We start from the raw sequence: 26,202 nt of genomic DNA, 5'->3' as shown, positions 1-26,202 counted from the left end.
GCAAGATTTGAAAGAAAAAAACAGCTGCTTCATAAACCTCCAGAGGGACTCCTCCTATTCTCATTTTGTGCTTGAAAAGTCTGTCCAGCAGCATTAAATGAGCCCCATCGGTTAGACAGCTGCGCCTTGATCGGCTGACGTCAACACAGCAAGCAAAAACAGATGCACAACAGTTTTGCAGGAAAGCCACCACAAAGTTCAGAGTCACGTGGCAGACTGAACGGGACAGAGATGATGGCACATAATTAGGATTCCCATCAGGTTTGGGTCAGAAAGGTCGTTATTTGGCACATTTCATGGTCTAAATATTTGAAATTTAATTTATCTGCCAGTTAAAGGAGGACTGCAGGTGGCTGCTCAGAGCTCAGACACTGAGTTGTACTCTGCACAGTGTGTGTTTGAGAGACACGAACTGTGTGTGTATGCGTGTGTCTAGCTGTGTAATTGGGTAAATGCTGCGTGATTGTATATTGGATCATGATGAAGAATATTCAAATGGGCAGAATCCTAAAACCTTCAGAATGTTGGTGAGGTGCATATTTATCTTTAAAATAAATTTAAATCTTGGCCTAAATTGATTAGTTAATCTCTTTTTTTATTTGTCTGTTGCATTGTTTACATACCGCGCTAAGCCCTGCATTCACAACAAGGAAATGATATGGGGTGCGAGCTTAGTGACAGCATTAAAAATATAAGCAAATAAAATGGCTCTGTTAGGTTTCCTGGTTGTTTTATTCTAGCAGCAAATAAATTGTGTTTATTTTTATTCCCAAGAAAGGAATACAATGCTGTAAATTCACATTTCAACTGAGTTTGATGCCGCTAATTAACAAGATCTGTAGAAGATTGTAATTTGCAAAATGTGGAAAAAAACATGTAAATAATTAATTGTACAATAAATAAGGTTAGCAGAATTCTTTATTATTAAAAGATTAATTATTCTGTCTGTAATGTTTACTGTAGTCAAAGGTTGTGCAATCATGGAGTTCCTTGAATGCATGCGTGTGGGTGTCTTAGAGTTTTTGGTTGCTGTTGTGTGTTTAAGGACGAGGAAAGGTGGTGGTAGGTGGTAGAAGAGCATTTCTGCAAAATAACTTCTTTTCTGAACTTAATTCACATGCAGGCTGCTTAAATAAAAAGTTTTTCAGGCTTTGCTAGACCCGGCCCAAGAATGAATATGAATGCCTTCAACAGTCAGTGAATGTTACTGTATTTGGTCATTATGGTCAGAATAGAATAGAATAGAATAGAATGCTTTTATTGTCATTATACAAATGTAAAACAAAATAAAAATTTGTTGTTTTGCAACGTAGAAATATCTGAGTTTAAAGTAAAAAAAGGTAAAATTATCACGTGTGTTGTTATTTTACATGATTTTCAATTTTTACTGTAGTAAAAATTGAAAATCATAATATGAAGGGGGTGCTATGTACTGTGGGATCACTGCCTTTAGAAAGAAACTGTTCTTTAGCCTGCTGATGTTTAATTTTAATCACCTGTAGCACATCCTGGAGGGCAAAAGGTCAAGCAGTCCAAAGCCCAGGTGTGAGCTGTCTTTGGTGATGTTGTGTGCTCTGCTGAGGCAACAGGAGGTGAAGGTCAGGGAGGGGAAAGGCCAGCCAGTGATCCTCTGTGCCTTCTTGAACACCCTCTGAAGCCTTCTCCCTGTCCTCCTTAGTGTAGCTGCCATGCCTTACCATGCCACAGTAGGTCAGCAGGCTCCCAATGGATAAGTGGTAGAAAGTAAGCAGTAGTTTGAAGTCCAGGTTGTTCTTCCAGAATATCCTCAGGAAGTGTAACCGCTGCTGAGCTGTCCTGATGTCCCTGTCCCTGAAAGATTGGCAGAGATGAAGACACCAAGAAACCTGAAGGTTTGGACTTTCTCCACACACTTGCCATTGATGTAGAGGGGGGCTTAGTCAGTTTTATCCATGATTCGCTCTTTGGTTTTCAACGTGTTCAGAGCCAGATTGTTGTTCAAACACCAGGCTGTTAGAACCAGAACTTCCTGTCTGTAAACTGCCTCATCTCCGTTTAGATGAGTCCGACCACTGTGGTGTCAACAACAAACTGTGATAGCTCAGCAGGAGTTCATTCAGGTGCTGCTCCTTTATCAGCTTTCTTATGAAGGAGTGTTGTATGGCTTCTGTTTCTATTTAGTTTTGAGGTTTTGGGGTAACTGTGAGTTACTCCATAAGCCTCTTAATCTCATTAGGTAAACATTTAATTTATGTATCATCCACTTTTAATGTAAACTTACTTTAAATAATCTGCCTTCACTCACTCTTGTTACAGTAAAAGTCTTTTTGTTTGACTAAAGGCCAAAACATACTCCACAAGAACAGAGAAAGTTGTTTTTTACTCAAGAACAAAAACAAAATTATTTCTGGCCAGGACATTTTATGCTTCATAAAAAACTCAAATGCAGAACTCCTAGGGATTCTCCCAGGTGCTTCCTACCGCAGCATTTGTATATAACATTTGTCGAACACCCCACATGAAAAGGTTCTGCCCAGTTAATAGCGTATCCAAAATTTACAAAAAGCCCATTAGTTGAATGAACTTAACACATTGGGACGCTCACAGCTAACTCTCTTAAAATCAAATTGTTGTTATTGGAAGACACTTAAAAAAACTAAAGATCTAACTACTTTCTGGTGTTTTTAGATGAAAAAACTGAGTTCTGCAAAGCATTAATCTACCAGCTGCTTTGCCTTAGGTTTTGAATATGTTTATTAATGAGCCGCTGTATGTTTTTATTCAAATATCAGAATTTAATGAAACACTTACAGGGGTTGGACAATGAAACTGAAACACCTGTCATTTTGTGTGACAGGTGTTTCAGTTTGGGAGGTTTCATGGCTAAATTGGACCAGCCTGGTAGCCAGTCTTCATTGATTGCACATTGCACCAGTAAGAGCAGAGTGTGAAGGTTCAATTAGCAGGGTAAGAGAACAGTTTTGCTCAAAATATTGAAATGCACACAACATTATGGGTGACATACCAGAGTTCAAAAGAGGACAAATTGTTGGTGCACGTCTTGCTGGCGCATCTGTGACCAAGACAGCAAGTATTTGTGATGTATCAAGAGCCATGGTATCCAGGGTAATGTCAGCATACCACCAAGAAGGACGAACCACATCCAACAGGATTAACTGTGGACGCAAGTGGAAGCTGTCTGAAAGGGGTGTTCAGGTGCTAACCCGGATTGTATCCAAAAAACATAAAACCACGGCTGCCCAAATCACGGCAGAATTAAATGTGCACCTCAACTCTCCTGTTTCCACCAGAACTGTCCATCGGGAGCTCCACAGGGTCAATATACACGGCCGGGCTGCTATAGCCAAACCTTTGGTCACTCATGCCAATGCCAAACGTCGGTTTCAATGGTGCAAGGAGCACAAATCTTGGGCTGTGGACAATGTGAAACATGTATTGTTCTCTGATGAGTCCACCTTTACTGTTTTCCCCACATCCGGGAGAGTTACGGTGTGGAGAAGCCCCAAAGAAGCGTACCACCCAGACTGTTGCATGCCCAGAGTGAAGCATGGGGGTGGATCAGTGATGGTTTGGGCTGCCATATCATGGCATTCCCTTGGCCCAATACTTGTGCTAGATGGGCGCGTCACTGCCAAGGACTACCGAACCATTCTTGAGGACCATGTGCATCCAATGGTTCAAACATTGTATCCTGAAGGCGGTGCCGTGTATCAGGATGACAATGCACCAATACACACAGCAAGACTGGTGAAAGATTGGTTTGATGAACATGAAAGTGAAGTTGAACATCTCCCATGGCCTGCACAGTCACCAAATCTAAATATTATTGAGCAGCTTTGGGGTGTTTTGGAGGAGCAAGTCAGGAAACGCTTTCCTCCACCAGTATCACGTAGTGACCTGGCCACTATCCTGCAAGAAGAATGGCTTAAAATCCTTCTGACCACTGTGCAGGACTTGTATATGTCATTCCCAAGACGAACTGATGCTGTATTGGCCGCAAAAGGAGGCCCTACACCATACTAATAAATTATTGTGGTCTAAAACCAGATGTTTCAGTTTCATTGTCTAACCCTTGTATATGTCTGTTAAATGAGCTGTTTTAAACTTTTACACCAACTAAACCTTCTGCCGACATTTATGTGACAATTCTGCCCCCCTGTGTTCGTTTAGTGCAATTACCGCCTGAGTAAGACCAGTTTGCTGTATTCTGTATTAGCTTTCGTTGGATGTAAATCTGTATAAGTAATGTATTTTATCACAGCTTATTAGACTTGAATTTTTCTTTTTTAGAATAGAACATAATAGAATCGACCGTTATTTGCCCCTCAGCAGGGAAATTATATTTAATTATAGAATTTAATGCATGCTCGAACTGATAAAATTCAACAGTGAACGAGAAGTGACTCTTACACCTTAAATCTCCCTGTTTTCTGTCCCCTGGAAAAGAAAATACTGTTTTTAAAAAGTGTTGATCTGGCTTAGAATAAAGAAAAAAAAAGCTTTCTTCCAAAATTTTACTAAAACGTTATGACATAATGGTTGTGCTCAAATGTTATTTTATATAGGTAATCTGAATGCAAAGTATTACCAGAGGACTGCAACATGTGATTTTGGAGCCATATTGAGCTCTTCAGCCCATATGTTATGTTTCTAGATGACTTTGAGCATAAATAACAAACTAAGCAATCATTATGTTTGTCATGGCAACAGCAAAGTTTATCTTGTCTTTTTATCCTCCATTTTTAATGCAGTATTTGTATAAATCTTCTACTACAGAAACACAATAGCATTACTAAGTAAACAGTAGTTGTGCTGTTGGTGTATATTTAATAATAAAAAACATAATATTAATATTAACTAGTAAATACATGATGTATAATGTCTGTTAGCGTTAGTGGCAGCATGCCTTTTCCTGGAATGTGTGTGAAACTGATGGTTGACCTGATTTCTACTTTGCTAACCTAATCTGGCACGCTGTGTTGGTCCAATTTAAAAATTTACCAAAGCTATTAGTTTTCATTATGCCTCTGAGGATAAAAAATAGGATATGAAACAACAGGAATGTTCACAGATGACTTGCTTCAGTGTCTCTGTAAAAAATGAAAAGTAGTTGCTGGACTTTAGAACCTCTGATCCTTTACCTCTCTGTATCTGTGTGACAATCTTAAATGCAGATATACGGAATAATTGTTTTCTGAATATTCTGCACATATTTGTTAAAAGTCAAGATAAGGACAAACATCAAAGATTCAAATCTCATAACACTGCCGTTCTACCCACATCTATCTGCATCTCAAGAGAAATGCTGCAAACCCAACACTAGTCTGTGTTTTGTCTATGTGACAAAGTGGGTGAGAACACCATTTGCCCTGAAAGTTTAGTGTATTTTCATTTGACTTTCTTGTTTGTTTTAATTTAGCCATACCTCATCCTGTAGTCTGCAAACATTTACTATCCCATGTTTGTGTGATTTGCATCTTTACAGATTTACCGTGGTTTAAATTAATTCTAACAAGTTTTGTTGTTGTATGATTTAATGGTTACACTAAAATGTGTTTGTTTGTCACTAGTAAGAAAAAGCACTAACAAGTAAATAATGGTGATGAGTAGTCATACCTGGTATCTGGTACATTCCATTGGAGACCATTGTTGTTTGACTTGCCTGAGACTTTTTAAGCAGGAGAATTTAGCTGTTCAGGAGAAGAGGACCAGGTCAGTGGAGCTGAGTGCACTTGGCATTAATTTTGATTGACTTAAGTTCAGCTCAGGTTATTTGTGCAATGTTAAATTCTGTGTCCATTTTTTGGAGTTTTGTAAATACCTTTTTTTTGTCACAATTCTTTATAAATAAATTACCTGCTACACTGGACAACATCTGCCTACTGCCCTTCTTCAGCCTCTTTGCCCGGACTATCGTGACAGTCTACTAAACAAAATACTCTTCGGACCACAAAACTCCGCTTCTTCTACGAAACCTATCAGGCTCATTTGGACACAGGTGTGTTGACGCAGAGACTTATCTATCAGTTGCAGGAATTTGACACCTGTGATCTATGGACTATTGTCTAATGGTCCATGTTTTGTTCTTGGCTTTTTTCTCTCTGGTCTGCAACTGGTCAAAAACACTTCACCACATGCAAACAGGAACATATATTTGTTTTAGGTTCTCTGCACTGGCCCACAGTTTATTTTAGAAGATCTTATTGTTTGTTTTTAAGGCTTTAATTGAGCTGGCACATTCTTCCCTCACAGAAACTCTGATTGTGGATGTAAAAAAAGTCATTTAAAAACCCACTTTTTAATTTTAATTTGTGTTTTTTTATCCGTATTGTTTTTATTGTACTATTCTTCTCTGTTTTTGCAAATGTTCTTTTACATATGTGCAGATGTTATCGTGCTAAGGAAAAAAAATTTGGATAGACCTGTTTATGTTTAAAATTGTATTAGCTCTTCCTCATAACAGTGCAGCAATTGTTGCAGACATTTAAAACATACCAAAGGTACTGTGTAAAAAATTACTTTTTATTTTAAAATGATTACTTGTGTGTCCAGTTTCTACCAGTCACTATTTACATTGGAAGTCTGTTATCAAACAATCAGGAAGTGGGAATCAAAAGGAACATTAAACTTGGTTTAGTTAGATTCTGTTTGGATCCAAGTTATTCAGCAGCTCAGCCAAAGAGTCCACCCTTTTTTGCTGTTGAAGAGATAAAGAATATCAGACAAATAACCACAATCACCGTTATCTATCCCTGTCTCAAGTTTTCTCACTGCCTTATTTAGTTTGCTACCTTTCTCAGTAACCGTATACATTGCCTCCATCCCAGCTGAAATGTGGTCAGTAACGTGGCAGTGGACCAGCCAGGTACCGGGATACTGAGGGCGCATCTTCACTGTCTGAACAGGAAAAATTCAGGCGTCACGAGTCTCGTCGAGAAACTTTAACATTAGATTTTTTATTTAATTTTATTTATAAGAACAACTTTCAGCAGAAACTACATGAAGTATTAGTTTTTATATACAAAATGCAAAAAAGGATAAAAAAAAAAAAAAAGCATTTAAAACAGTTTGAGAAGTTTTAAGATTTTACCTGAAAGATGGCTGGGAACAACTCATACGAGTCAACACGGTGAGGTCCTCCCCCCAGCTGCAAGACAACTTAGTGTCTGAATTTACTTGTGGATTCTTATCCCTCTACAGTTGGACTGTGTGTGTAAAGCCCTTTCCTTACTTGTCAGATTATTGTTACGTACCTTATATTCCACACTGTGACCATGCCAGTGTACAGTGTGTATGTCCACTTCATTGCCCATCCCCATCAGGTACCAGTACACCTTATCTCCCACCTCCATGTTCAACCCATTCAGGTTGGCATACACGTAGCCATTAATAGCTGAAACCAAGCAAACAGAAAAGATCACATTTGTTCACATTCTAAGTATCAATATCGTCACAGGATCTTTTATTGAACTAATTAATTATTTCATCCCAATTGACTTTGGCTTTCATGTTTCAAAAAGTTGTTAATGTGGAAAACATGATGGAACATTTTGTTTGATTCCAGGATCAGTGTCCTGACTGATAAACCACAATAAATATTTGCAACAAGGACATGGAACAGAATTTCAACACTGATGATGGAACAAGGCAAACTACCATAAGGTGTAATTTGGAAATTTCCTGAATTTATTAACTGACTCAACTGGCATCAAGCTTGCAGATTGAACCTCAAGATCCATTAAATACATACCCATAGACTAAAATCACTAACTGTTACTGCAGTCAATGCATTTAGTTCCCTATGCATTTAGTAAAATTTGTTTAGAAATTTTGAACATCAAATTAACATAAACAGTTTTTATTTTTTTACAGCTGTTTAACCATTCCTTTCTGACATGTTTAAAAGTTTCAGCATCCAAATCTGAGCCCAAATTACACATTATTTAAAAACAAAACCTAAAAGCATTTGGAAATATTTAGTATTTCATGTAAGCATTATGAACTGTTCGAACGAAGGCCCAGCAGAGACTGTACTTCCTGAGGCAACTCAAGAAGTTCAACCTTCCACAGGAGCTGCTGGTCATCTTCTACACTGCCATCATTCAATCTGTCCTGTCTTCATCCATCTCAGTTTTGGTTTGGCTCATCCACAAAACAGGACAGGTTGATTGATTGTTTGATTGATTGTTTTTTTATTTGTACAGGGACAGTGCACAACAATACATTGACCTAAAAATAGGAAATATGCATGGTGCCAGGTTATAGCAAAAGATGCTAATTTCCACCTGTAGTCCCTTGACAGGTTGATGTTAATCATACAACACAATCGTAACAGACCTCGCCCCTCAGTTACACCAGTTATTAAAGACTTCCATGGATTTATATTTTCTCTATCACACGCTTGCACCTATACAATAAACAAACCTACCACACATACACTTTCGCACACTCACATACTTTCCAAAAGAACCAACTATACTTCCATTTACACGCATTCATCACTAATGAGTGCAGGTCCAGACTGCAACGAATAATCAGGACTGCAGAGAGAATAATCAGAGCTGACCTTCCCTCCATCCAGGACTTATACAGGTCTAGGGTCAGGAAAAGAGCTGCTAAAATCTCTGCAGACCCAACACACCCTGCACATAAACTGTTCAGAGTTTTACCTTCAGGCCGCCGCTACAGAGCACTGTTCACTAAAACCAGTTGCTACAGAGACAGTTTCTTCCCCCAGGATGTTTCTCTGTTTAACATTTAATAGAGTACAAAACAACAGCATACAGATGTTGCAAATGTACATTTTTATTTATATAGGTGTATATTTGTATATTGTATATATGTATACTCTTTAATGCAAAAAACTAAAACCAGAGAGCAAAGTGTACCGGAGTCAAATTCCTTGTTTGTATGTACGAACTTGGCAATAAAGCTGATTCTGATTCTGAAGTTCTTTGAAGTATAATTGCACATTTTTTTCCTTCAGTAATATTTAGGCCCACTGGGATCAGGTGAGTCTCAGATTTTCTGTGTGTATTTATTTCACCATGCATTTTGTTGCTCTCAATGAAGGCTTCATCATCCTTCAGGTTTGGTCGAGGGTTCCTGATGTGCCTTCTAATGTTTTCATCCAAGTACCTGCAATATAAAGTACATCACATTTTGGAGCAGCTATAAGAAAACTACTACGTTTGTAGTTTAAAAAAGATAGACAGATAGATAGATAGATAGATAGATAGATAGATAGATAGATAGATAGATAGATAGATAGATAGATAGATAGATAGATAGATAGATAGATAGATAGATAGATAGATAGATAGATAGATAGATAGATAGATAGATAGATAGATAGATAGATAGATAGATAGATAGATAGATAGATAGATAGATAGATAGATAGATAGATAGAGTCATAAACAAAAAGTTTCAAGGTTTGCCGTGGACTTTCAATTTCATTTTTATCTGGACTTTGACTAGATCTTTCTGACACATGAATATTCTTTTATGCAAACCATTGTAGCTGTGGCTGTTCTTCTAGCCTCATTGTTCTGCTTGTGAACTGCCACACCAGTTTCAAATATTCTACAGCTTGAAACAGGTTATTTTAAACAATGATCTTTTCGATGCTTAGGTTTGGAATTTCTAATCCACATTTTGCTACCTACCAGCTTTCATTCTCATCAAACACCAGGAAAAGCAGTGCAAACTCTTCTACTTCCTTCTTTAGTCCAAGAGATCTGAAAGTAACATAATGTTGTTACACGCGTGCTGTTACATGATAAAAACATGTTACAAATAGGCATTAATTTCTAAGTATTAGTTTCATTATGTTGGTCAAGATATGATCTTCACCTGGCCCAGCTACGGCGGCAGATCACTAATGGACCAATCAGTCCACTGTACAGGTCCTGGCAGGCAGGGAGACAACATGTAAGAGTGGATAAAAACATTTTACTGTAATGTGGTCGGTGGTGTGCTTTATCAACTCACCTTTGTGACATCAGCAGTAGAGTAATATGCTGACACTGAGCACTCTTCTTGATCTGTGGTGGGTCCTGTGTTCTTGTTGATGTACCAGGTGTAAGTGTGAGTTTCACCTGGAAAATACATTAGAAAGTCTTTTTTTTTTTTTTAAGTCTAATAATATTATAGAGTATTATTATTATAAATAAGCTTGCCCCAATTATTTGCATACTTTAATGTCCTTGCTCATAAAAAATCTGATACTTCTATCATCTCCTATACCTGGTTTGGTTTGGTAGACATCAGGAGATTCTGTCTTTACTCCGTGGGCATGGATGGAATAAGGTCTGGATGCCATGTTCTTAAAAACCACTTTAACTTTGTCACCCACTGAGGCATGAAGCATTGGACCTGAATGAAACAGAAACATTTCCATCACAAGTTGTGTCAGATAAATCCAGACTGAAATAGTAATAGACTTCAAACATAAACAAAATACAAATGAGAGAAAATGACAAGTAAAAAAGCCAACACCCTCCACATTTATTGGCACTACTGGCAAAAAATGTGCAAGCAGACTTTAAATAATTTTCACCTATTTTTAAATATGTTTTTGCAGAGCTAGTGGCCTTTAGTCACTGTAATCAGACAGGACATGGGATGAGAGAGAAGGGGGGAAGGCATGCAACAAAGGTCCTGAGGTTGGAAATAGATAACAGTTCCGATTTAAATTCTTTATATATTTCTATTAAAGCAGATACAAATACAGCAGATAGTTATATAAGGATCAACTCACATCTGCCTTACTTGAATAGGTTTTATTTTCTTTCCAATTTTAAAGACTCACCAAGAGAAATGGGCTTCTGGTACCTCATATTTGTCTCCCAGAGAAACAGAAAGTCATGGATTGCTAGTTATATTTTCCTTGTCACTCTCATTAACATAGAAAACTGAAAAAATCAGTTGCACTTAGTTTAAAAGAATCAATATGTGTACCAATACGTTTAGCACAGGTGACTTTGAAGTTTTTTTCCAATACTGAATAAAAGTAATATCATTAAATTGAGAAATGTTCTCAATACTGCAAAACATTATGCAAATGACGTAAATCTGGATGCCAAATTTACAATAATGCACCTTAATAAGGAACCAAAGAGGTTCGACATTAAAGATGTAAAATCCTAAACATGCATTAAAACAAAACAATCATAAATCTCCTTAGCTTGATTTTTGATCAGACGTACTAAAGGGCCTTTTTACATGTTTGTGCAAAGTAGCCTATTGTTTTAATGCAATGATGAATTCAAAACAAATATGCTTCTGCTTTCTTACCCATAATTCCGAGATGATCCATATCAGGTGTTCTTTCCACTTCCTTGGTGAACTTGTCATTAGTAAACTGCCGGTAGACAACTTTCTTGTAAGTTGAGCCGATAAACCCATCACTCTTCTCCAAAAAGACAGGGGCAGGGCTGTAGTAGGAGAGAAAATGTTTTATAAAAAAATACCAGCTTTCAGAAAAAAACAATGTGTTTTACAGCAAATAGGAGAAAACATCTGACTTATTAAGAACATGTTTGCGACAGTATTACACTTTTTCCTTCCACTCAACTTTCCAATAATCTGTTTAGATACACTGTGAAAAGCCAACTTCTTTACCCATGTCCTATTGTGCCAGTGACCGTTTTCTAAACAACTTTTAAGTATTAGTTTAAGCATAACTTTTTAAGTGTTTCCTACATCTTGGCCATAATGCTGCAGTAGCATATCATTTCTGAGATTACAAAATTCATTTTATAATTCAATTCAATTCAGTTTTATTATATAGCGCCAATTCACAACACATGTTGTCTCAAGGCACTTAACAACAGTCAGGTACATACATTCCAATTAATCCTAACCATTGAACAGTGCAGTCAGATTCAGTTTATTATTCAAATTGGATAACAAGTTTTTCTGTCTAAGGAAACCCAGCAGATTGCATCCAGTCAGTGACTTGCAGCATTCCCTCCTCCTGGATGAGCATGTAGAGACAGTGGACAGTCACTGGCGTTGACTTTGCAGCAATCCCTCATACTGAGCATGCATGTAGCGACAGTGGAGAGGAAAAACTCCCTTTTAACAAGAAGAAACCTCCAGCAGAACCAGAACCAGGCTCAGGGTGAGTGGCCATCTGCCACGACCGACTCGGGGTTTGAGAGAACAGAGCAGAGACACAAAAAGAACACAGAAGCACTGATCCAGGAGTACTTTCTATGGGAAGGAAAAGTAAATGTTAATGGATGTAGTTCCTTTAATCGTTTCATCTAGAAAGAAAGAACAGATAAACTCTGAGCCAGTTTTCAAGGTTAGAGTCTGAAAGAGAGCACATAGAGTTTGTTACAGTTAAGCTCATAATATTCATATACAGTATGTAATAATTATCTAAAAATGAAACTTTAGGCCGACAGCTAATTTAATTAGCTGTAGGCCATAATCATCAAAATTTGCATGAATAAATGCTTTGAATATATGAGTCTATGTGTAATGAATTTATATGATTTTTTCTTTATTAGTTTTATCTTAAAACTGAATCACTGAAGTGACCTTAACCGGTAACCTTTCCTTGAAATACATACACATAATACGTAGATTATGGAAATTTAGTTTCACAGACACATTAAATGAACAGCTATGATAAGAAACAGTTACGTACACCTAATGTTACTTTTCTGATTATTATTGATAGTAAAATGATGCATCAACTCTAAATAATGTAGACCAAAAGTCAAGATATTTTAAAATTTTGTGAGACCATTAGGACAAGGCTTGAAAATGTGCCACCAGCATTAAAATAATTTTATATATAATAAACAATTTGCTTCACAAATATTTTTTTTATGAAAACAAAAAGTTAATTAACAATAAAATCATAGTTTTCTGTCATACTTGTCTTCATGGCCTCTGAACATCTCAACCTCCCAGGTGCGGTTGGGAGAGTACTCCCAGTCTATTTCCATGGCAGCGATGTAGAATGTCTTTGAATGGCGCATCATCTCAGCCTGACGCTGAAACAGGCCACACTTCTCTACTGTGTAGTTGGCTCGCATCCCACCTCGGTAATGGTCCACTGTAGCAGAAACAACTTCAAACTGACCTGAAACACAAAAACTCTCCATTTCAGTTTATTCTTCAATTTACAACTTTTTCAACTTTTTTAAGATTGCAGGAATAGGAGATTACGAGTGCAACAGAGCCTGAGAAAAACAAATGTACCCATGCTGTCGGGTTCCATAGTAACTGTGTGCGAGATATGGGGGAAAACACTGATGGTGTCCCTTCGGTTCTGGCGATATAGGAACCGGTTTCCCTGGAAGTAAAGGCTGATGACATCAGTTTCTGAACCCAGTCCAGAAAGGTGCCACGTGGTTTTATCTCCCTTACACATGCTCAGGCCTGGCAGATTCCTGTACACAAACCCATTGATTGCTAAAAGAGAGGCAGAGATATGGGGTTTATTTCAAACAAGATATTGGATTTCAAATAATTATCAAACATGAAAAGGAAAATAATCGACTGATGAAGAGAAAAATATTTTTTTGGGGCTAAAAATGTAACATTAGTTTAATATTTTTTTCTAAATACCTGATCCAGAAAGTTATTCATAATCGAGGCTGTACTCACCGTGCATTTTGTTGCTCTCCAAGAAGCCTTCATCCTCCTTGTTCACAGTTTTAGGAGCTGTGGTGAAGGTCTGGATGTTTTCATCCAGATACCAGCTGAGGTTCTCATCAAACACAGTGGCCATAAGGTGAAACTCCTTGTTATAGTTTTTCTGCATAAAATGTGAGACAGAGAAGAAGCAACATGTTATAATACAGGGCAAAATTTGTACATATATTCGAAAATTAACAAAGCAACATTCACTTTAACATGGCAGCAAATTGTTCTAACAATCCTGTTGGACTGTAGGATGAATTCTGTACATGAGGGGAATTTTAGATCTATATAGTCCCTATTTTATTAGAACTTTGAGGCTACTTTCCCAGAAGCTACGGATTACCTTTCCTAAACCTAGCAGGTACTTTCTGGAATTTACCAGGTACTTTCCTGGAACGCACTTGTGACTTTCTCAGAGTGTAGAGTTACTATAAGATGACATTCTTGAATTTACTATGTACTCTCGCTGAATTAATCAGGTACTTTCCCATAGAACATAGAAGTTACTTTCTGGAACTTTCCAGATACTTTTTGGGACTTAGTAGGTATTTTCCTGGAACTTTTGTGGAACTTACGGGTTACGCTCTTGGAATTTAGTGGTTACTTTCCAAACCATATAGGAGGTACTTTCCTTGCACTATTGTAAAACCTACCGGTTACTTTCTTGGAACTTACCAGGTACTTTCCAAAAACATAGCACAAGGTAAGTTCCACAAAATATGTGGTTAGTTATAGCAAGTAACTTCAAAGTTCTGGAAAGTCTCTTGTAGGTTCCGGGAAAGTACCTGGTAATTTCTGGAAAGAAACTGGTACATTATAAAAAGTAATATCTACAGTGCCTTGCGAAAGTACTCGGCCCCCTTGAACTGGTCAACCTCTTGCCACATTTCAGGCTTCAAACATAAAGATATAAAATTCAAATTTTTTGTGAAGAATCAACAAGTGGGACACAATCGTGAAGTGAAATGAAATTTATTGGATGTGTCAAACGTTTTTAACAAGTTAAAAACTGAAAAGTGGGGCATGCAATATTATTCGGCCCCCTTGTGTTAATACATTGTAGCGCCACCCTTTGCTGCAATTACAGCTGCAAGTCGCTTGGAGTTTGTCTCTATCAGTTTTGCACATCGAGAGACTGAAATTCTGGCCCATTCTTCCTTGCAAAACAGCTCGAGCTCAGTGAGGTTGGATGGAGAGCGTTCATGAACAGCAGTCTTCAGCTCTTTCCACAGATTCTCGATTGGATTCAGGTCTGGACTTTGACTTGGCCATTCCAACACCTGGATACGTTTATTTGTGAATCATTCCATTATAGATTTGGCTTTATGTTTTGGATCATTGTCTTGTTGGAAGATAAATCTCCGTCCCAGTCTCAGGTCTCTTGCAGACTCCAACAGGTTTTCTTCCAGAATGGTCCTGTATTTGGCCCCATCCATCTTCCCATCAATTTTGACAATCTTCCCTGTCCCTGCTGACCAAAAGCAGGCCCAAACCATGATGCTGTCACCACCATGTTTGACAGTGGGGATGGTGTGTTCAGGGTGATGAGCTGTGTTGCTTTTAGGCCAAACATATCGTTTTGCATTGTGGACAAACAGTTTGATTTTGGTTTCATCTGACCAGAGCACCTTCTTCCACATGTTTGGTGTCTCCCAGGTGGCTTGTGGCAAATTTTAAACGAGACTTTTTATGGATATCTTTGAGAAATGGCTTTCTTCTTGCCACTCTTTCATAAAGGTCAGATTTGTGCCATGTACGACTGATTGTTGTCCTATGGACAGACTCTCCCACCTCAGCTGTAGATCTCTGCAGTTCATCCAGAGTGATCATGGGCCTCTTGGCTGCATCTCTGATAAGTCTTCTCCTTGTTCAAGATGAAAGTTTAGAGGGACGGCCGGGTCTTGGTAGATTTGCAGTTGTCTGATACTCCTTCCATTTCAATATGATTGCTTGCACAGTGCTCCTTGAGATGTTTAAAGCTTGGGAAATCTTTTTGTATCCAAATCCGGCTTTAAACTTCTCCACAACAGTATCTCGGACCTGCCTGGTGTGTTCCTTGGTCTTCATGATGCTCTCTGCGCCTTAAACAGAACCCTGAGACTATCACAGAGCAGGTGCATTTATACAGAGACTTGATTACACACAGGTGGATTCTATTTATCATCATCAGTCATTTGGGACAACATTGGATCATTCAGAGATCCTCATTGAATTTCTGGAGTGAGTTTGCTGCACTGAAATGAAAGGGGCCAAATAATATTACACGCCCCACTTTTCAGTTTTTTATTTGTTAAAAAAGTTTGACACATCCAATAAATTTCATTCCACTTCACGGTTGTGTCCCACTTGTTGATTCTTCACAAAAAGTTGAATTTTATATCTTTATGTTTGAAGCTTGAAATGTGGCAAGAGGTTGACCAGTTCAAGTGGGACGAGTACTTTCGCAAGGCACTGTAAATTTCAGGAAGCTCTAGTAAACTATTGGCTTTTGTAGCATTACCAAAATTTTAACTGTCACAGGGACAACACTGCACAATGAAAGGTAATAGATAATCAGTGGGTTTGAAATCCTGAGCAGCTTGCAATGTTTACAATCTGAAATAAAAATAACCTAAATGAACTTCCAAAATACTTGACATAATAATAATCCTAATCATTCTCCTCTTTTACCTGTGCTCCTTTTTTCAGTGATTTAGGTCGACAGACAAGAAGAGGCCCAACCAACCCAGAGCTAGTGTCTTTAACAGGGTCCACGGCAGAGTAGTACAGATAGCTCAGACAGTCGGGCTCCCCTTGCACTGGACCTGCACCCACAGGGACTGTCCACTCATAGGTGTACACTGTCCCAGGTCTGACCAGAGCAGCTGGAGGGGGAGTTACCACCCCTGCAATCATTGCATTTTGAAAAAAATATATTATTGTCCACAATATCAGAGACGAAATATTTAGGAATACATGTTTGGTTCTGTATTACATATCTGAACTAACTTGGCTGTTTCTTGAGCTCCCGTATTTTCTTTGCTGTGTGTGTCTCTGAAAAAAAAAGAAATGTTTAAAGCTCAGATGAGGGAGAAAGATTTTATAAAGGCCAGGTAATTATAAGAAACACTGATAGCAGATTTTGTTATTTACCTTCTAGTTCATTATAGTAAAGCGTCCCATCCTGTTCTATACTGTACTGAACTCCATGTGGCTGTATTGTGTAAGCCCGGCTGGCTTTGTTCTTAAAAATCACCTTGATTGTGTCTTTCTCTTCAGCTCGCAAGACGGGACCTGTGGACAGTTAGTAGTAAGGTAAGGTAAGTAAGGTAAGTTTATTTATATAGCGCTTTTCAGTAACGAGACACTCAAAGCGCTGTACATACAATTACAATACAATCACAAAGAACACAAAAAAACAAATCAAATGCTAAGAAATCTAAAAATCTATGAATCCTTCTGAGAAATCTAAAAATCTCTGGTCAATATTACAATGATACAGATAACATTAATAATCCTTTGGGTTTTACTGGTAAGAGCTGGTTCTAAACCAATCTTTCTAAAGAGGTAATTATATCATTAAGTCCTCTATGTAGGGGAAAGCATCTTGTGCTAAGAAGTCTCATCATTCCACTGAATTCTAACTAGTGAAGCTGAGTCACTGGTACAAAACAGCTTTAATCCACATTTTCAGGTGCTAATAATATATTGCTTTTACTGGTGCTGAAGTTGAACTAAGTAATCTAATTAAGAAAGCTGGGTCATTGGTGTAAGAGCAGCTAAAGTCCAAGTTACTAATAATGTTTGGTTTTCGCTGGTAAAATCTATGAAAAGGAATGAAATCACACATTTAGGTAAACTAAGATAGGAGGAAAAAAATCATATTTCAGACTCTATTCTTAGCAGAATAGAGTCTGAAATAGTACAAAAAAACCTCAGCAGGTGTAAGCAACACACACATAAGTAAAGATTCAGCAAGGGTACGGTGAAATCTTGAGGGTGTGAATGTAAGTCTGAGTGTGTTTGAAGAATTAGACTGTCAACACTGATAGAAGCGCCATTGTCCTTGAGAAGAGAGGTGGAAGTTTTATCAATCGGCCACATAGTCCTATCAGCACACAGCTGGTAGGGGAGTGCTGGGGAAGAACGTTGTGTTTATATAACATCCAGGAGATATTTTGTCGATAACCTGTAAGCAGAAGTTGCCAAGGCCACATTGGGGAGCCAGATTTAGAAAAACAATAAATGTTGTGGTTCAGGCAGTTGTAAATTTCCAACTACCTTAAGAGTTTTACAGGTGTGTCTCAATTGCGAATCCAAATAGCCAAATTTCTAGTATTTTCCGCAGATCTGGAGCGTACAACTTCTCCAAGATTATATCCTTTAACCTCTGAGTCCAACCGCTGCCAGGCTGCGATTCTGTTCAAGAATCATGTCCGGCTTGCGATTCTGCTCTCTTAACATTCCAGAGTGTTGATCGCTCTACAGACTCCATCCAACATCGCAGGAAGCTTTGGAAAGCTTTGAACAACAGCCCACATTTTGCAAATCGCTCGATAAGCCAGGTAACCACCAACTCCAAAAAGCAGAAATCCTGCTATCAAAGTCCAAATATGTACACATTTTCTACGTCCGCGACCGACATTGTAGTCAGGCACACAATCTTCCACTGCTGCCAAGAATCCATTGTGTTTCCAGAGAAGAACGTCCCACTTGGACCAGAGGGTCTCCTTTACCCTGTCTTCCCGTAGGAAAAAAAAATTTGACCAATTACGTTGAGAGTCCAGCTGACCAAATCCGTAATTTACAAGTTTGGAGGATATGCAAATCGAGGCCTTGACAAAAATACAGACAATAGCAAAAGCATTGATCAGCATGGAGGGAGGGAGATAAAATGCATGTGTCTTCCACCGAGAGCAAGAGAAAAGTGTACATTCAAACTAGCACATAAAACTATAAAAGTTATGGAAATGTAGTTTCATAGACACAGTAAATGAATGGCTATGATAAGAAACACACATGGTGTTTTACAGGGAAAAACTGTCAAAAACTAGATAGATAGATAGATAGATAGATAGATAGATAGATAGATAGATAGATAGATAGATAGATAGATAGATAGATAGATAGATATAGATATACATGCATATATCCTGCTTGGATTACCCAGAATTCCAAGGTGTTGCTCCTCCGGGGTGCGTAGCATCTTTGTTGTGAAAGTGTTGTCGGTATATTCCACATATCGAGCCTTCTTATACCTGCTGCCAATGCGGTTTGGACCTCTCGTTACAAATGTGTCTGCTTCACTGCGCACACAGAAGTGTAAAATGTGGTTGAAGAAGGTCTCAGCAGAAGCCAAAGCATAATTTCTATGTAAATGTCTGTAAGTATCTGGATTGACAAACCTTTCACTTGGCAGTGTGGGAGCATAATCCCAGACCTCTTCTTCAGCAGCAATGAAGAACTGCCTGAGCTCACCATGAGGACGGGCCTTATGAACATTGGGGAAACACTTCTTGATTTCAAACAAAGCCTGCATTCCAGCTGGACCCAGATAGAAAGCAAAAACACAAATGTCTTGAACTTGAGCAAAGACTTTGAACAAGCAATTGATTCAATTTTGTTATGAGAGTTATTGGTCTCCTTTGGAAACTGGAGGACATTTTCTCACCCATCAAATGATCATTGACGGTGCACGTTAGCAACCAATGTCCAGGGTTGTCAGCCACCATTTCAGCAGTGGTGCTAGAGGCAGGGAAAAGGCTGACCATGTCTGTGTGGTGGTTCAGGGTGGTCAAGATCTGGCCATGGAAATGTACTGAGTGCATGTCCACCTGTGAGACAGGTGGCATTAGAATCACAGGCAGGCTCGTGTAGTTACAGCTGAAACCAGGTGTTTGCACACATTATTAAAAGACACATAACATTTCTGACCTGAAATTTAACCAGGTTACACTAAAATTAACAAAGAAACTGTATTTTATTTACTAAATGCCAAAATGATGAGGCAAAATGTTATATATACATATATACATGTTATATATATATATATATATGTTATATATGACAATATATATATAACAGTCAGTCATTTTCTACCACTTATTCCATAGTGGGTTGCGGGGAAGCTGGTGCCTATCTCCAGCAGTCTATGGGCGAGAGGCAGGGTTCACCCTGGACAGGTTGCCAGTCCATCGCAGGGCAACACACAAACAACCATGCCCACACTCATTCATACACCTAAGGGCAATTTAGAGTGACCAATTAACCTAACAGGCATGTCTTTGGACTGTGGGAGGAAGCCGGAGTACCCGGTGAGAACCCACACATGCACGGGGAGAACATGCAAACTCCATGCAGAAAGACCCCTGGTCGGGAATCGAACCCAGGACCTTCTTGCTGCAAGGCAACAGTGCTACCAACTGCGCCACCGTGCACCGTGTTATATGTATATATATATAACATATATATATATATACATATGTTATATATATATATGTTACATATATATATATAACATATAAATTGCCCTTAGGTGTATGAATGAGTATGTGCATGGTTGTTTGTGTGTTGCCCTGCGATAGACTGGCGATGTGTCCAGGGTGTACCCTGCCTCTCGCCCATAGACTGCTGGAGATAGGCACCAGCTCCCCCGTGACCCACTATGGAATAAGCGGTAGAAAATGACTGACTGACTATATATATATATATATATATATATATAACATATATATATATATGTTATATATATATGTTACATATATATTATATACATATATATGTTATATATGTATATAACATATATATATATGTTATATATATATGCATGTATAACTTATAAATATGTTATATGTATATATATATATATATATATATATATATATATATATATATATATATATATATATATATATATAACATATATATATATAACATATATATATATGTTATATATATATATACATATATATATATATATGTATAACATATATATATATGTTATATATATATATATGTTACATATATATATATATGTTATATATATATATATGTATATATATATATGTATATATGTATATATATATATATATATATAACATATATATATATGTTACACACATACATATTACCTTTCTTTTAATTCAGGAGTGAAGAAACATTTCCTTAGTATTTGGTAGAGTAGCATATTAAACTGTATGTCTACGGTCAGACCTTTTTGTGATCCTTCCAGAAGCTTCTAACAATAGTTTGCCAGAATTTTGGCCCATTCCTCCTGACATAACCAAGTCAGGTTTGTAGGCCACCTTGTTTGCACACCTTTTCAGCTCTGTCCACACATTTTCTATGGTAATAAGAAGAGGACTTTATGTTGGCCACTGCAGCACACTGACTTGGAGGACCTTAAGTCCTTTGGGACTAATTTGGTGGTATGCTGGGGGTTATTGTTATTTGGAAAACTTATTTGTGGCAAAGCTTTAGATTCCTGACTGATATTTCCATATAATGTTCCTTTCTCGTGATGCCATCTATTTTGTAAAGTGCACCAGAGCATCTTGCAGCAAAACGCAGAGACAACATGACACTGCCACCCCTGTACATCACAATTGGGATCTTCTTCTCAGGTTTTCAAGCTTTCCCTGTTTTTCTCCAAATGTAACACTGGTAATTATGACACTTCAATTTTGTGGTTAGTTTTCTTGAGAACACAGGACATGTCTAAAAAAAATGAAGGTCTTTATCCCTAGGTGCATTTGCAAACCGTAATGGCCTTTTATGTTTCTTTTGCAGTAATGACTTCTATGCTGAGTGGCCAATGAGTCCATTTTAGTATGGGACACATCTGTAATGACGTTCTCTAACAAACTTCAGACAACATCTTCACAAGGTCTTTTGCTCTTCTTCAGGGCTTGGTACAGACATTTTGCACTGAAATACATATTTTTCTGCGACAGAATCTGTCTCTTTCCCAGATGGTGCAGACACTGAGCATTCCTACAGTGTTTATACTGTGTAATTGTTTAAATAGATGAACATGGCACCTTCCCACCTCTGGAAATTGTACACAACGATGGCCCTAAATCCTTTTCCTGATTTATTGTCAAATTTATTTTGATTTTCCCCTTTGTGTCACACAAGGAAGCAACATGTTGGAAGTTTGCCTTATAATACATTCACAGGTAACTAACCTGTAGTTAACTCAAATATTGTGAAGAAACATGCTAGAAGCTTACAAAGCAATGGCATCATCATCGTCTTGGTAAAATAGGAATTTGAGTACAATAAAAATGTTCTCTCTCATTATTATGACACATCATCAACAAAAATAATTTTGGTAATCCTAACTGATCTAAACAGGAAGGTTTTAGACCAAAGTAATGTCATATTTTGGGACAAACATGTTTTGTGCCCCTATATACAGTTCATGAATATAGGATCTGACTATAAGAAACAAATCTTCATGTTTAAACTGAGATTGTTTCCTATTTTTAAATAAAAATAAAACATTACTAGAACATCATAATTTGTATATAAAAGTAGCTTATTTTTTACCATAAACCACAAACAATGGCTGTAGAAAACTTGAACTTTTTAACAATGTTTCATTTCTAAACAGCTAAAACTAAGAGGTCATGTTTAGTTATGTCCCTAAAATGTCACATATGCCAGGCAACAAATGCTGTAAATGAACTTGTAATATCATGTTAATAAAAGCTGTTACCTCATTGCCAAGGCCAATCAGATGCCAATGGATCTTGTTTCCTTGACACATGGTCAGTCCAGGCAGGTTACCGTAAAGAAAACCATTTATCCCTATGACATAAACAAAAGGTTAAACTTAGATTTTTAAGCAAACACAGAAGTTTGCATCCAAAGATTAAAAGTAACACCAACCCACCACCACCCCTCACCATGCATCTTGTTGCTCTCAATAAAATCTTCATCCTCCTTTAAATTTCTGATGGGATTTGAGATATGGGTCCTGATATTGTCATCAAGATACCAGCTAAGGTTCTCATCTGAGACCATGAACAACAGAGCATATGTGTAGTCTGCTGCCCGGTCACCATGGACATCCAGAGTTCCTATAGAACAGATAAAATGGGATTTTCAGATAAGCAGTCTATTCATCCTAATAAAAAGTAATTGGAAAAGGCATCACTTGAATACCTTTCTTGATTTCAATGTTCTGCTGCTACATTTGCAGCTTTTGTTTGATACATTCATTGGTTATTTAATTGTATGTTTGTTTAAAGCATGTCTTCTGGGAATGACATCACATGTCTGAATGAGATTTGCCTTTGTTAATATTGTGCATGAAGCCATTTAGAAGTAGTGTGTAGATATGTAAATAAAAAGTTGTCTTTTTTCACTTTCCATTACCTTTATGATTTTTTGGGAGGGATTTTTTATTTTCTTTGGTGTTTTCTTTCATTATTCTTATGATTCAGTTGTTGATACATTATAAATACTTGAAAAGACTTTTGTCGTGAAATGCAAACTTAGTCACTAAAATACTTAAAAAGTACTTAAAAGTATTGGTAACTTTCTACTGGTTATTATTGGGTTGGGTTGAAAACGTACCTCGCTTGCAGATGAGAAGTGGTCCTAAAAGTCCTGAGTTGATATCTTTTGGGGGGCGGACATGAGAGTGGTAGAACCTGGTCAAGCAGTTGCTGTCCTCAGCAGTTGGGCTGTGGGATTCTGGGAGGGTCCACTCATACGTCACTGTTGCACCAGGAGCCACTGCGTCATCCCTCTTCAGCTCTGGACCTGTGCCGTCTGGGTACAAGGCTCCTGCAGGGAAGCACATACAGACAGAATCATGTATCCATCATCCTCTTAGTAAACAGTTACTTCTCAGGTATTTGTTGGGTTTGTTTGTTACTCACCCTCATTCCCTTTGCTGTAGTTGAGTCCATGTGGGTGGATGCTGTAAGGTCTGGAAGCTGAGTTTTTTAGGTGAATAATCAATGTGTCCCCCTCTTCTGCCATAAGCAAGGGACCCAGGTAACCCAGCCATTCTAACTTCTGCACTTCTGTCCTGTAGGTGGCATCGCTGTACTGTTTGTAAACAGCCTTTTTGTAGACTGGGCCAATACGCTGGGGAAGTTTTATTAAAAACACAGAGGCTTCGCTGCAAAGACATTTGCACAAGAAGAAAAGTAGTTACTTGAGTGCTCTTATAACATATTAAAATAAAGTTACTTTTTCATGTGCCTAATCTCCTATTTGAACCAAGAGGATCAGTGTGGACTCGGTAGCTTTACATTTGTAAAGGTAATGAGTCAATACAAAAGAACATTCTGTCTGGGATGTTTTAAACATGAAGGTTTTACAGTGTTTTTTAAAGTAGGTCAGATCACTTGTTATTATTTATTATTATTACTAATGATTTAAGGTTTGTAAAGCATAATGTAACTGAGACAATCCAGTGTATGCCAGTAAACAATGTTTTTAAAATGTCAGTGTGTAGGAATGTAAACAGTCAGCCTGGGCCTTAATAATATGTCAGTTGACTGTCTTCATAAAATAACAGCGTGAACAATTATTCAATGGGTGTACTTACGTATCCTCCTGCAGTGTTCTGTTCTGGATTATATTATTTCCACTCGGAGCATAGTTCCAAGACACCTCCTCTATCCTGAGAAAGTACTCTCTTCTCATCCCAGCAACACATAGCACTGTGCAACCCAACAGCAACACAACCCCTAACTGTTTCATTTTCAAACTTTAGATTTTGAGTTCTCTCAATTCAACATTAGAGAAAAGCTGCCAAGATAAGGACTATTTGTCTTTTTTTGCCCCCTCAGGAACCCAGCAGTGGATACTGATGATACAGACCACAGACCACTGTTGTAAGCTCTTTCTTCCCTTTGTCTTTATACTGCTTCCACAGACTGCTGAGATTAGGCAAAAAGACGAAGGGGTCACTGACCATCAGACAGTGAGGCAAACGACAGCCAACTGTTTGATCAGCTGGTCGCCCTTGCATAACGTCGGAAAACATCGAAACATTAACCAGTAAACTGCTTTGTCAAATGGGACTCAAAATGTTTAATCGCTTTTTAAGATCCAGCAACATGTCTTGTGAGAAAGGATTGTGTAAAAAGATGAAGGAAAATGGGGATTGGGTGAGGAGAAATCATACTGAAACAAGTAAAAAAAAAGCAACTATGCTCTGAGAAAAAGGATTTTAAGTTGGCTTTTTGGTTGAAATAAAAAACCTTTTTTCCTGAAGTTTTTATATTTTATGTACTTACAGATATCCATCATGGACATTAGTCCAAATCTTTAACCAATGAGGAAAATACTTGACTTTGATCCAATCAATACTGTGTCATTAGGAAATAGGTTAACTGCTAACAAGTGACTAACACAGCAATTATTTTCACTACAAATGTCATTCAGTTCACAATTATTATTCCATAAAAAACTATCATACAATTCAACAATGGATTTGTCTTTATTTAAAGTGGAGAAATAATTCAGTTATTTTCCAAAAGGGCAAGGAAAATACTTTCATCTCTAAATTATTTTAAGGACTATCTTGTCTGTCATAGTTAAAGGTAACATTTACTCAACCTGGGCCAAACCAATCAATAATTGGTAATTCTGGAAAGTCCAGAAGAAAAACGTGTCTGGCAATAGATTTCTGCACACTGAGCAGAAATATTTGTCTCAGTCTCTATACTGTGTTAATAAATAAAAAAGGTCCAAAAAAACTGGCTATAAAAATACTCATAGTTAGCAAATGGGAGTATATAAAAATAAAAGGACACACCGCATTAAAATATTAAGTTTTTTATTATGAAATGCTCACATATTGATGTCTATTATGTTTTGATTTATCTTTAGAAAAGAAAGTGATTTAATTGCAGGGCAACAAAAAATTCATCTTATTACACATTAAACAAAAGGTTTTAACAAAAATTGGTATTCTAACTAAAGAAAAGTTAGAACACCATACCCCTTTATAGTTTTATCCCCTTTGACTGAAATAAGATGCTTCTTGTAGCCACCTACCAGTTTTTGATTTGCCCACACCTCATTTTCAGCTGCATTTAAAGCCTATTTAAGCATATTCAGCATATCAATGAGATAAAGATCTGACTCTCACAGAAATATAGTGGATTCTATGATGGTGAGCTGGCCAGGGTCTGCTGCAGCAAAGCGTCCACAAACCAGTACACTCCCAGTTCTATTCTTCACAGAAGGCATCAGGTTCTTTTCCTGGAACATTTGGTATGATAGCTAAACATGTCCTCTGTTTTGATTTTGAAATAATAAAATTTTGGACACATCTATCCAAAGAACATTATTCCAGATGTCTGATCCTGTCTGTAATGTTTGGCAAGTTTTAAACAGACAGTTTGTTTTAGGTTTCCTGTTTGCTCATGTTCCAGCCTGGAACAGGTTCTGACAGGACATTTTAGGATTTTAAAATGTGTCTTCTTTAGCATACACATGTGTGTATGTTTTGTAATTTTAAGTGGGAATAAAGGTTATAAATGTGGAGGTGTCCTAATTTATTCCTTAAATGTCCAAATGTAAACACAT

The 26,202-nt window shown here is 37.6% G+C and overlaps 1 protein-coding gene and 1 long non-coding RNA gene across 2 annotated transcripts; both read right to left on the bottom strand.

The window, feature by feature from the left end:
• Nucleotides 1-1,196: 1,196 nt before the first annotated feature.
• LOC124874471 lies at nucleotides 1,197-5,959 on the bottom strand. Its single transcript, XR_007039813.1, has 3 exons — nucleotides 5,822-5,959; nucleotides 5,617-5,690; nucleotides 1,197-1,830 (listed from the first exon to the last, which is right to left on the bottom strand). It is a non-coding gene; the product is annotated as an uncharacterized LOC124874471 (long non-coding RNA).
• Nucleotides 5,960-6,501: 542 nt separating this feature from the next.
• LOC124874540 (ceruloplasmin) lies at nucleotides 6,502-24,537 on the bottom strand. Its single transcript, XM_047375936.1, has 24 exons — nucleotides 24,212-24,537; nucleotides 23,535-23,779; nucleotides 23,227-23,439; nucleotides 22,554-22,727; nucleotides 22,364-22,455; nucleotides 19,316-19,478; nucleotides 19,050-19,188; nucleotides 18,811-18,950; nucleotides 16,798-16,938; nucleotides 16,654-16,698; nucleotides 16,336-16,550; nucleotides 13,630-13,780; nucleotides 13,222-13,434; nucleotides 12,895-13,102; nucleotides 11,299-11,438; nucleotides 10,249-10,377; nucleotides 9,994-10,100; nucleotides 9,856-9,911; nucleotides 9,669-9,740; nucleotides 9,047-9,138; nucleotides 7,254-7,393; nucleotides 7,091-7,147; nucleotides 6,792-6,897; nucleotides 6,502-6,697 (listed from the first exon to the last, which is right to left on the bottom strand). Exons 1-24 carry the CDS (start codon nucleotides 24,364-24,366, stop codon nucleotides 6,672-6,674), a joined length of 3,219 nt encoding a protein of 1,072 aa, XP_047231892.1. The 5' UTR covers nucleotides 24,367-24,537; the 3' UTR covers nucleotides 6,502-6,671.
• Between the last annotated feature and the right edge of the window lie 1,665 nt (nucleotides 24,538-26,202).

The sequence above is a fragment of the Girardinichthys multiradiatus genome, chromosome 9 (genome assembly GCF_021462225.1).
Source record: "Girardinichthys multiradiatus isolate DD_20200921_A chromosome 9, DD_fGirMul_XY1, whole genome shotgun sequence".
NCBI lineage: Eukaryota > Metazoa > Chordata > Actinopteri > Cyprinodontiformes > Goodeidae > Girardinichthys > Girardinichthys multiradiatus.
The sequence above is the reverse complement of the archived record's forward strand: the minus strand, read 5'-3'. Positions and strand labels throughout refer to the sequence as shown.

Bases quoted from the DNA above. Each gene is read 5' to 3' on its own strand.
- LOC124874540 (XM_047375936.1), bottom strand. From the start codon at position 24,366: ATGAAACAGTTAGGGGTTGTGTTGCTGTTGGGTTGCACAGTGCTATGT. The intron at 16,551-16,653 runs GTTAGTTCAGAT...CAATGATTGCAG, and splicing joins GGAGCTCAAGAAACAGCCAA to GGGTGGTAACTCCCCCTCCA. The intron at 13,103-13,221 runs GTACATTTGTTT...TTTGTGTTTCAG, and splicing joins TATGGAACCCGACAGCATGG to GTCAGTTTGAAGTTGTTTCT.